General features: G+C 38.2%; 1 protein-coding gene across 2 annotated transcripts in view; it reads right to left on the bottom strand.

Annotated features, from left to right (window-relative positions):
* Window positions 1–12,375, bottom strand: part of rgs7b (regulator of G protein signaling 7b) — a 105,960-nt gene that overhangs the window by 17,444 nt on the left and 76,141 nt on the right. For both annotated transcript variants that reach the window (XM_058406574.1, XM_058406575.1), the window contains exons 5-9: window positions 11,774–11,880; window positions 10,163–10,214; window positions 5,752–5,816; window positions 3,963–4,039; window positions 3,065–3,146 (exon numbers count right to left, since the gene is read on the bottom strand). In XM_058406574.1, the coding sequence (XP_058262557.1) occupies window positions 3,065–3,146; window positions 3,963–4,039; window positions 5,752–5,816; window positions 10,163–10,214; window positions 11,774–11,880 (383 nt within the window). The remainder of the gene's footprint in view (window positions 1–3,064; window positions 3,147–3,962; window positions 4,040–5,751; window positions 5,817–10,162; window positions 10,215–11,773; window positions 11,881–12,375) is intronic.

The raw sequence follows: 12,375 nt of genomic DNA, 5'->3' as shown, positions 1-12,375 counted from the left end.
AAGATCCATCTGATTGATGGTCTGATTGATGATTATCGGAAGATGGAAATCTAGCCATAGATGCTTATGACACCTTGCTACATCGGCGCTAGAGTAATTTGTGGACTAAAAAATTAAGAAAAAAATGAACTGAGAGAGGCTCAGGCAGTGAAGAGAATAGATCAAATTATATAACCCATAATGACTGACAGTGCTGCGAAAATCAATCGAAAATGGAATCTACAGTAGACCTTTAATTAGATTAATTCGTATTCATTATATTCCCTCTCTGAAAAGTCCCAGTCTAATTGGATCTCATTTACATAGGCCCTTCTATTCATTAAAAAAAAAGCGTCACTCTTAATTACACTAATTTGCATGGGTTCTTTCATTCATTAAAAAGAGGCTCACATTAATGTGCTCCCATTTCCTGCTTCTTCAGAAGTCTCCCATATGCCTTAGTGCTGTTTTTTAATTTTTTATTTTAGTGCTGGACAGATGATTTTTTTCACTTCACTTATAATTTTTTTTCACAAATTGACGGGCGTGTTAAATGCAGGGTTCTCCTGTCGACTCGTTACTTCATATAAAAAAAATGAGTGTCTTAATCTATCTTACCTTGCCTGGTTATATAATCAAATTTGGAAATTTTTTAATCACCTGCTAAAACCTATGCAGAATATCGACACTGATTAAACATAATTTACGCACTTACTTATTATTTACATTATTTACTGTCCAGTGTCACCCAATTGAGGATGAGGTTCCATTCTGAGCCTGGTTCCTCTCAAGGTTTCTTCCTCATATCATCTCAGGGAGTTTTTCCTCACCACCGTCGCCTCAGGCTTCTCATTAGGGATAAATGTTAGGGATAAATAGTAATTTAACTTTAAACTTTAACATTTTAAAGTTAAAGTTAATATACACTATATTGCCAAAAGTATTCGCTCACCCATCCAAATAATCAGAATCAGGTGTTCCAATCACTTCCATGGCCACAGGTGTATAAAATCAAGCACCTAGGCATGCAGACTGTTTTTACAAACATTTGTGAAAGAATGGGTCGCTCTCAGGAGCTCAGCGAATTCCAGCGTGGAACTGTGATAGGATGCCACCTGTGCAACAAATCCAGTCGTGAAATTTCCTCGCTCCTAAATATTCCACAGTCAACTGTCAGCTGTATTATAAGAACGTGGAAGTGTTTGGGAACGACAGCAACTCAGCCACGAAGTGGTAGGCCACGTAAACTGACGGAGCGGGGTCAGCGGATGCTGAGGCACATAGTGCGAAGAGGTCACCAATTTTCTGCAGAGTCAATCGCTACAGACCTCCAAACTTCATGTGGCCTTCAGATTAGCTCAAGAACAGTGCGCAGAGAGCTTCATGGAATGGGTTTCCATGGCCGAGCAGCTGCATCCAAGCCATACATCACCAAGTGCAATGCAAAGTGTCGGATGCAGTGGTGTAAAACACGCCGCCACTGGACTCTAGAGCAGTGGAGACGCGTTCTCTGGAGTGACGAATTCTCCATCTGGCAATCTGATGGACGAGTCTGGGTTTGGCGGTTGCCAGGAGAACGGTACTTGTCTGACTGCATTGTGCCAAGTGTAAAGTTTGGTGGAGGGGGGATTATGGTGTGGGGTTGTTTTTCAGGAGCTGGGCTTGGCCCCTTAGTTCCAGTGAAAGGAACTCTGAATGCTTCAGCATACCAAGACATTTTGGACAATTCCATGCTCCCAACTTTGTGGGAACAGTTTGGAGCTGGCCCCTTCCTCTTCCAACATGACTGTGCACCAGTGCACAAAGCAAGGTCCATAAAGACATGGATGACAGAGTCTGGTGTGGATGAACTTGACTGGCCTGCACAGAGTCCTGACCTCAACCCGATAGAACACCTTTGGGATGAATTAGAGCGGAGACTGAGAGCCAGGCCTTCTCGTCCAACATCAGTGTGTGACCTCACAAATGCGCTTCTGGAAGAATGGTCAAAAATTCCCATAAACACACTCCTAAACCTTGTGGACAGCCTTCCCAGAAGAGTTGAAGCTGTTATAGCTGCAAAGGGTGGACTGACGTCATATTGAACCCTATGGATTAGGAATGGGATGTCACTTAAGTTCATATGCGAGTCAAGGCAGGTGAGCGAATACTTTTGGCAATATAGTGTACATAAATATGTTTCTGTAAAGCTGCTTTGTCTACTGTTAAAAGCGCTATGCAAATACACTGAACTGAATTAAATTGAAGATGGAAGTGGAGGTGGAATAAAAAGATCTGTCTGCATATGAAGGTCTGGTTCACCTTCTGGAGAGTTTCCCTATAGATCAGATTTAATCATCGTTCTGAGCACTATAGAATTCAAGCATCCAGGAATCAGATGGTTGAATCCCAACAATAACACAGCCACTGAGTTTGTGACCTGATTGAGGAACACTAGTCATTTCCAGGGGTTAGTGGGCTGAAGTACTGTTAAGCCTCAATCTTACACACTACTAGCTAGTAGATGTGGGACAGATTAACGAGCAGGTTACTGATAACTGAATTGAATCATAAATCAGTAAGTAATAAAATAAAATAAAATAAAATAAAATAAAATAAAATAAAATAAAATAAAAGTCTAAAAAAATCTAATGCTAATTTGAGAGACAGGGATCAGAAAGAAGAAAGTAATTTACAAGAGAACAAAATCTTGAGCTGTGTCTTTTGCATCATTCTGAGACACAGAGAGAAAATCCATTTAAAAGGCCAAAGTATGATTTATCATGCACAATATAGGTAATAAAAGCAGTCATTTTTATTATTGTCTGTGAAGTCTGTTAATGATTATTTACCACAGCGTAATTCATCATCTGTTTAATGTTAGGATTTGTTATCTCATCGATCAGGTACTGCATACTCAAGTACCTGTGTAGGCAGAGCTAAAGGCTTGCTGATGGCACACAGAATAAACATCTACCTACACGGTAAACTCCCAGGCAGCGATGAGTAAAAGCGAGTGGGATGAAGTTGTTGGTGAGTGTGACGGATATTGAAAAGGCTAATCAGATGAGTAGCACTGCTTAGAGAAAATGATACAGCGCCTCACCACGGGTCTATGCACATCCCAGAAAGCTCGCTCCTGACTGTCTAGAATCTTCCGCTCGATTTTGTCCCGTTTCTTATCCACTCTGAAACGAAAGAGAGGGAAAAATGTAACCAAGGAGTAGAAGTGTCAATAATTCATGTGCTTTATTTGAGTGCTGAGGTATCCGCCATGAATAAGCTTAAACTCGCTTTACGATATATCTGGTGCATTGAAATGATAACAATCGCATGGAAAAGTAGCAGATGAGTGGCTTCTTTAAGAGCGGTATATTAGAAATTAAACAGCATTTTTAACCAAATAAAAATCCTTCAAATTAAGAATCCCTAAGCCTGACTATATTCTTCATTTTGTGACTAAATTCCTTAATGCAGTTATCTTAAGCTACTCTTATATAAAATACAGTGGAAAAAATACAGCACTAAATCTGCTTCCATGGCTCATGTCACCTTTGTATTTAATAATAATAAATAAAAGAAATAAAATAATTTGTTTTCGGTCTGTACTTGAGTGGCTTTCTTCTAACCAACAGACATAATAAAATAGCTATCAGTTTTTTTTGTCAGAACTTCCTGGTTTATAAAACAGCCCTTATAATGTACCCCAAATCAGCTACACACAAGTCATAGCTTATGTTTATAGATTAAATGAAATCAAATGAAAGTCCTAAACATCATCAACTAGTAAAGAACCCGATGTGGTTGGAAGCGAACATTTACAGGGAAGCTATCTTGTGAGTGAATTTATCCTCGTAGCTGCAGCACAAAACGAAAGAAGGAAATGTTTACATATATTTATATGCATTTATAAGCAGTTAATGTGGGACCATGTGGTTTATAAGACAGAGTATTTCTGTCTTAATGCAGCGTGTATCTGGAGTTTCTCTCCTTTTCATACTCACTTAGCTTGTGCTTCCGCTTGCATAAATATAAACTCCCATTTCCGTGCAAAAGCCCTCTGTAGCCGCGCTAAACTTTCCTGAAAACACACAAAACAAGCGTGCATGTACCTCTATACACAAAACTTCTTTCTTTTAAACCAAATGCCTGTGATTATTTTCACCAATTTTGTTTCATATTTCAGCTCTAAGGACATGCTTTTATTTGATTGTAACCCCTATTTTCTAAAAAGTCTCCCCCCGTGTCTTTGGCTTATTCCCTGATTCTGTTCAACTGTGTCTAATTGACCCCATATTATGTAGCATATTTTAAACCCTCTGTGCTTTCTTTTGTTTTGATAAAATAAATCTGTCATGCATTTATGTCTGACTGCATTGTGCCAAGTGTAAAGTTTGGTGGAGGGGGGATTATGGTGTGGGGTTGTTTTTCAGGAGCTGGGCTTGGCCCCTTAGTTCCAGTGAAAGGAACTCTGAATGCTTCAGCATACCAAGACATTTTGGACAATTCCATGCTCCCAACTTTGTGTGAACAGTTTGGAGCTGGCCCCTTCCTCTTCCAACATGACATTAAAGCAAGGTCCATAAAGACATGGATGACAGAGTCTGGTGTGGATGAGCGGTTATGAGCTATAGGCCTCAGAATGTGTTCAGCTCTCTGCTAGATTTCGATTTTCGGATCACATATACGCCAATATTGAGCTGGTTTTATTCTGCTTGTTTCACCTTGGACCTTTGTTACAGACTTTGCTTTCCAGATGTTGCTTCATAAAGACAAATCCACCCAGGGTAAAAGACAACAATGAACGTGACTTGGGATTAATTTAACAAATGAATTTTGTGTGATAGCAGGAAGAGAGGAGAGAGTTATCCTTAAATCAGGCTAAATTAGATTGAAATTCAGATGAATCTCTGAAGTGTGAGTTCATATTTGATTGGATGCTAAATAATGTAATGTATAAGCTTTGTTTAATTCTAAACCATCTGGAAATGCATTGTTGTTGGCTTTAGTTCATTCAGCTAGCTCAAATTCATGCACCAGTTTGCCCAATTTTCAGCTTGAACATTTCACTGTGTAAAGGCAGACAAGGTTGTGTAATATACAATAACTAATAATCCTCACTATCTTTTATTGTTATATATTATAATGTATGCTAGAAATCTCCAGCTGATCAAACGAATTCTAAACTGATTCATTTAACTCACTGAGTCTACTGAGCATGACTGAATCAGTTATGACTGAAATGATTCAGTGACTCACGGGTTCAGTGGGCATGCAATTCAAATAAGGTTGAACAATTGTTAAAAACAAACAAAAAACAGAAAACGTATGACAATATGGCATGAACTGATCGTTTTCTGGTTCAAACACCGATCTGTTAAAAGAGAGAGGAGTGAATTTGTGATCTGGAAAGAATCTGAATCATTTTGTACCAATGTAACAGTGACTTTCACATCATATAGGCTGTCCTATATATTCTAACAAGCTAAATCTTTTCGATTGTTTCATACTTGTTCATACACAAATCTTTCTTTGCCAAAAAAATCAACTGGACTATGATTTATAATATAAAATTAGTCCTGTATTGTTTTCACAAATTTCAACAGAAAAAAAAGCACATTTAAAACTACAATCAAACTTCACATCTCTTCATTCTTTAACAAAAGAAGAAGAAGAAGAAGATAAAAGAGGACCTTTTGGCTGTGGAACTGAATGTCTGTGAGCAGAGGCTCACGAAATTCACAATAAAGTGCTGATGAGAAGAAACATGAGGGGGAACAGAGAGATGCTTACAGCTTCGTAGTCAGCAAGTTCCAGCCGGGCTTTATTCTGCATGGTTCGCTTACAGAGGTAAACAGCTGGAGAGAGAGAGAGAGAGAGAGAGAGAGAGAGACAGAGAGCTTAATGAAGAACATTTTCAATTAGTAATTTAGCTTTTGTAATTAATTAATATACATATTTAGAGAGAGTACATAGCAGAGAGCATTTAGTTAATTCGTTAAATGGAAATTTAATTGATACCATAACTGAATTAATACAGATTGAAGGACATTTGTGTGACACTGTTTATTTTATAGCAGCATGTGTTAGGAGAGAGAGAGAGAGAGAGAGAGAGAGAGAGAGCGAGAGAGAGGGAGGGCAAAATTCTTTAATAACTTGAAGACAGGATGCTGTAAAATTTCTTTTTCAAACATTTATCGAAGAGGTTTCTGCTTGAAAATGATACTAAAAGAAGAGAAAGAATAAAAGGAGGCCTGGTGAGGGAACAACTCTTTACACAGTAGCTGCTATAATGAAGTGATAACAGGAGCTAACTTTTAAATTGTTGAAAGTCTTTCAATCAGAGAAATAAAACACATGCTGTTTAAGGTGGTAACAGTAACTCCGCTTCATCTCAGGCTTCATTTCATCCCACCACCCTGTTACTGATTATTTTATAGAACTGATCCTCGTCGTGTGTTTTATTTCTTACATATGAAAAGCTCTGAAGCAATTAAGTGACCAGAGAGATATCTTTTATCAGCTAATGGAGCTAAAGGTTGGTTGATGAAGAGGAGCATGGTGATGGGAATGAAGGTTGGCATTGCTCTTTATAACTTCTCATTTACTCATCTATTTGACTCATAACTTTTTCATAAAAAACCAAAACAGAATAACTGAAGGCTGACACTCCAACATGTCACTGCACTCAAAACACAGATTGATGTAGCCTCGAGCTTAACGCTGAGCACCAACACCATCTCACTGGCACATTAAACATTCATTTATTTTGTGAGTCATTTGCTGGTAAGCCATCATTAGTCATTCAAACCAGACCTCTATCTTTCTCGAGATTTTCTAGTGCCTTTTATGGTCAAGACCTGCCTCTTTCTTTCAAAGGAAGACGCACCTAGACTAACATTGGAACATATCCAATCATAGACATACAGACAAACTTGCATGCATCTCATGTAACTATGTCAAGCAAAATTCTGTAATAACTATTGATGACGGGATGTTGTGAAATTTATTTGACTATACTCCGAAGGAGCTCATTGTGTCATTTGTTTTCTTAATTCAATTCAGTTTTATTTGTATAGCACTTTTAACATTGGACATTGGACAGAACAATGGACAGAATATAAATGAATGCAAACTATATTTATCCTTAATGGACAAGACTGAGGCATCAGTCACAAGGAAAATCTCCCTGAGACAACATGAGGAAGAACCAGAAGAACCAGTGTCAGCATCATCATCAGGGTGACACCAAAGAGTAAGATAATAAATAATGCCCTTTTTACAACTGTATCCAGGAGCGTTTAAGCAACTTATTAATATGAGCATCAATATAATATCTGATTGAAGTCTTTATTGTTGAATTTCATTGATGGAGATTTGAGCTCACTGTAATGATTACAGTCCATGTAAGAGGTACACAGCAATCCCATGTCATCACATCAGCCAATCAGATTAAGATTTGTGACTGACCTTCTGCTAATATCCTATAAGTGGTGGGACAGTGGTGGTTCAGGTGGTTAAGGCCCTGGGTTGAGGATCAGGGTTTAAGCCCCAGCACCACCAAGATCCTCTGTTGGGCAATTGAGCAAGGCCCTTAACCCTCTCTGCTCCAGGGGTGCTGCATCATAGCTGCCCCTGTGCTCTGACTCAACTGGGATATGTGAAGAAAAGAATTTCACTGTGCTTTAATGTATGTGATATAATAATAAATAAAGGCTTCTTCTAAGGACATCCTAAAGAGACACACTTCCCCCTAAAAAACTGCTTGAGTCCCTTTGTGTCAGTGGATACTCTCACCTGGATGCTGTAATCATAAAGCCTCTCTTGTGCTCATCCCAGGACTCATCTGCTAGCAGGCTGCTAGAGGTGTAGAAAAGTGATCATTTATTATTGAAGTATTAGATAGGCTCCCTTCTGAGTTTGGTTCCTCTCAAGGTTTCTTGCCTTATGTTTCATCAGAGAGATTTTCCTGACTGTTGTTGCCTCTAGCTTGGACGTTAGGGATCTAAATCAACATCTTGATTTCTGGAAAGCTGTCCTTTAAATTCTTTATGAATAAAATTAATTCTAAAGATGCTGAGATGGTAGCAAACTGAAATAGGTACAAATGCAATGAGCAGCCCATGCTACATCTCTCTCTCTCTCTCTCTCTCTCTCTCACACACACACACACAGAGGCTCATTGATTTTACTCTGAGATGCCAAAGTGTCGGACAAGGATTACACTTACAGACTACAAGCTGTGTTTGTAGAGAACAAATATCACCAGAGAACAAAAGTACAAGAGCAGAGAACATTCAGTTTGCACTACATCCTAGATCATATATAGCAGTTACAATAAAGATGTTCGTAACAGCACAATCTCTGGTGGAACTGTGCAGCATTTTAGGACCAGCGAAGGGTTATAGAGGTCGTCACACAGTCCATTATCTTTCCTGTCCCAGCCCTGACCTCAGTCATGATGAAGTGCTGGTCAGAGACTTCATCACCTCTTCATTACCTGACACCCTGGACCCATTACAATTCACATACCATCCCAATTGCACTACACATGACATCTGCTACACACAGTCCTGAGACATCTGGACTCCAGGAAGGGAAATTTTGTTAAAATGCTGCTTGTTGACCACAGCTCAGCATTTAACACTCATCTTCTTCAAACTCATCACACAGTTGAAGATCCTGGGACTGCCCATGCCTCTGTCAGTGGATCTCCATCTTCCTGACAGGCAGATCACAAGCAGTATGGATGGACAAACATCCATACCCTCCTTACATCCTTACCCTCCATCACCCTCATCACCGGAGTTCCACCAGGACTATGTCCTTAGCCCCCTGATGTATTCATTGTACACTTACAACTATGTAGCTATTTCCAACTCCACCACCATTTTGATGATGTCCATCCAGTTTGATGATGTCACTGCTGTGGTAGACCTGATCTCTGATGAAAAGACCTACCTGGAGGTGATTAAAAACCTGGAGAACTGATGCCAGGAGAACAACATCAGCAGCTACCGGCCACATAAAATCAACGGGACCCCTGTGGAGTGGGGACAGTTTCTGGTACCTCAGTGTTCACATCAAGCAGGAGCTGTCACGGTCCTGTCACATTAACACTCTTATGAAGTCTTACCCCTTTAGAATCTTTACCACCTTAGACACTTAAGCAACTGCCCTCTGTGGTTCTAAGGAACTTTTACACCTGCACCATCCTGACAGGAAGCATCACAGCCCTGGTTTAGGAACAGCACCAAGCAAGATCAGGCTCTCCAGATGGTGGTGTGATCATCTGAGTCCAATATCTGCAGTGAACTCCCTGACCTGCAGACAATCTACAGCAAGCAATGCTGGACCAAGGCCAGGAAGATAGTGAAGGAGCTCAGACATCTGAATAATGGACTCTTTTATCTGTTGTAGTCAGGGAAGTGCTTTTAATTCCTGAAGGCCAACACAGAGAGAATGAGGAGGAACCAGACCATTCGGGTTCTCAACAAAGACAACACCTAAGACTAGAGTAGGACATGGATTTGTGTGCACCCCCCTACCTTTCCTGTTAATATACCCATATTATTTCATAGTTATTCTAAATATTTATTGTCCAGTCAGCAATTGTTGCTGCCATCTTCCTTTTGTATCCTTTACATCATATATTTTTCTTGTATGCAAGCAAACTTTAAAATATGACTGTGTATACTTGAGTGTGTGTGTATATCAGTGTATTAATTGGAAAATTTGATCAAATTCAGATTGATGAACCCTAACACATGCTGTTTTGTTGTTGGTAGGAATTCAATTTAATATACCACAGCACTGCTGAATTCTCCATTCTGATTGGTCAGAAGATGTTGATTAGTTTTCTATAACAGCTGCTCAGACGGCAGTTCCGGTTTGTTGATACCTGAGATTTATTAATGATCCTTCTGAAATGGCTCAGCTCTTCATGCGTTACACTTACTGAAAGCCAACCAACCGTGCTTATTATAATTATTTTAATGTCATTTTATATCTGGCTGTAATGCTATCCATAAATCATAGACCAGTTTAAAATGGCTTCTCAAAAAACAAAAATAAAATGCAGGAGAACGCACTTAGAGCTTAAAATACAGGGCTGTTAAGTGAGAGTGGCGTTTTCTCTCTTCCATATCGAATCAGGAAGCGTGAAAATGTAGTGCTGGTGAAATGTGTGTGTGTGTGTTCTCACCATAATCAGTGTTCTCTGGTTCCCAGCAGTTTGAAGGCCAAAAGTAGGGAGTCTGGAAAAAAAATATATCTAAAAAAATTAAAAAACATACTGTATAAAAAACATAATAATATTTTTGTATCTTTTATTTTTAATATCCTGTGGTTAGCCGTTAGCAGACAGCTTGAACAGAGCAAAGATAGTGACTCGGGTCATCAAGAACATCTGGTCGCCTCATAAATAAAATGAAACCATTACTTTATTAAAGAAGCCTCTGTTGTAATATCTTAACAGGTCTGTGTGAAAGGACAAAACCTGCTGATTAAAGCAAGCCGTCTCCCCCACACACTGACGCCGGTGTAAACACACAGCCGAGAATCAGATGATGATGTATCACGTTAAAGTGGAGTTCCTCAGAGAAACACACCCAGGGTTCACACACACACACACACGAGTGCAAGTGTCACTACACAGCATATGCTGGAGACCACTGTGAATATCATTCTGAGTGAAAATGTAGACTTCAGCTTTAAAGAATCAGCTGGAAATAGTCAGATATTTACATATTCATATATTCAGCCTGCGCTATGTGGTGAGGAGCAATTTGTTTTCATATATGGAATGTTTTACAATTACAATATTTATCATAAAAATAAAAAAAAGCTCGGCACTACAGGAAAGTTTAATGCATGTTCTAATAGCTTCACTCCATCATCATTGTAATGTTCAGGCTTGGGGGCATGAGGGGAAAACAAAATATTACTCCAACTAATAGCCCTGTAACATTAGTCACTGCTTTATAAAGTGGCAGAAAAAAAGAACTACATTTTTTAGAATTAAAGAAATGAATAAAGCTGACAGAGGGTCAACAATCAATTCAATGTGAACAGAGTCTTTAACTATCTACTATTTAATCTACTCTATATGTGTGAGTTTACAGTTTAAGTCAATAAAAGTTTATGTGAACAACTATTTTTGTAGCAGATTAAATTATTTTTTTAGTTAAAGGGTTTTCTAAAGAACACTCTACATGTGTAAAAAATATATATTTTATTTTATTTTATTTTATTATTATTTTTTTTTTGGGTGGAACATTTTGTAAAAGTAGTAAAGTATAGCATAAAACCTTAACCCAAATGACTTTTTATACTGTTTTATTGTAGTAACACACTAAAAAAATAAACAACATCTTAGTAAGTAAAAGCACTTTGAACCCTTGAATACAGACAAATACATCTGATATAGCTTTTATACAATTACAGTCAACAAAATACATGATTATTAAACCTATTTCTAGCCATGTTTATTATTTTAAGCTTGAGCAGTATGTATGTTTTATTGGCAAATTATTTTGTAAATTACGATTTATCTCTAGAAAAATGGAAAATTATTTTCAGAATCTGTAATTTTAAATGTCACGCAGCAGCCGTAAAAGTAAAAAGTAAATGTAAAAATTGATTTTAGAATATTAAGAATTTCTGATTTTTCAGGCTTTTAAAAGAGTTGGTGTGTGTATAAGTAAAAAGTGAACTGAACATAAGACAAAAAATATGATGTTCCATATTCAAACAAACAAACAAACAAACAAAAAAACTAATTCATTCTTTAATTCAATAATTAACTGCTTTTTACCTGAAATCTATAAAATGTCCCGTCGTCCTTCAATGTGAGCACGTGGTCCGAGATGGGAAAGAAATAGCCATGTGCAGACATCAGGGTTCCCAGGTGAAGAGCCTCAACTAAAACACACACACACACACGTTCACTTAACGTATACTTTACTGTATATATAAACACTTCTCTTGATCAAAATAATGCATCTTTACACATCCCCCCAAGACATGCTGCAATTCACACACAAATCACGCATATACACACGATACACACTCAACCATTCTCAAAGACGGAAGAATGGAAATACATTTTGAACTTTTATTTAAAATCAGACCCCACTGCTGACAGAATATTTAAAACTGAACAGCAGTCAGCAGTACCTGAAGGGTTACATGCAGTGATGTGTATGAAGTGTTCCTGTATTGTAAGAGAACAAGAACAAAACAAACAATAAAAACATATACAGAGTCCAAACGCTAACTGGAAGCAATGAAGCTAAGGTAAAACCTGGATAATGTAATCCTTCATCTTTGCACATGAAAGTAACTGTATGAAATAAAGGCATGAAGATCATGTCCTAGGTCATGTGAGGTGAGGTCCTGCTCAAAAATGACCTCAAT

This window comes from Hemibagrus wyckioides, linkage group LG13 (genome assembly GCF_019097595.1).
Source record: "Hemibagrus wyckioides isolate EC202008001 linkage group LG13, SWU_Hwy_1.0, whole genome shotgun sequence".
In the NCBI taxonomy this organism is placed as follows: domain Eukaryota; kingdom Metazoa; phylum Chordata; class Actinopteri; order Siluriformes; family Bagridae; genus Hemibagrus; species Hemibagrus wyckioides.
The sequence above is the reverse complement of the archived record's forward strand: the minus strand, read 5'-3'. Positions and strand labels throughout refer to the sequence as shown.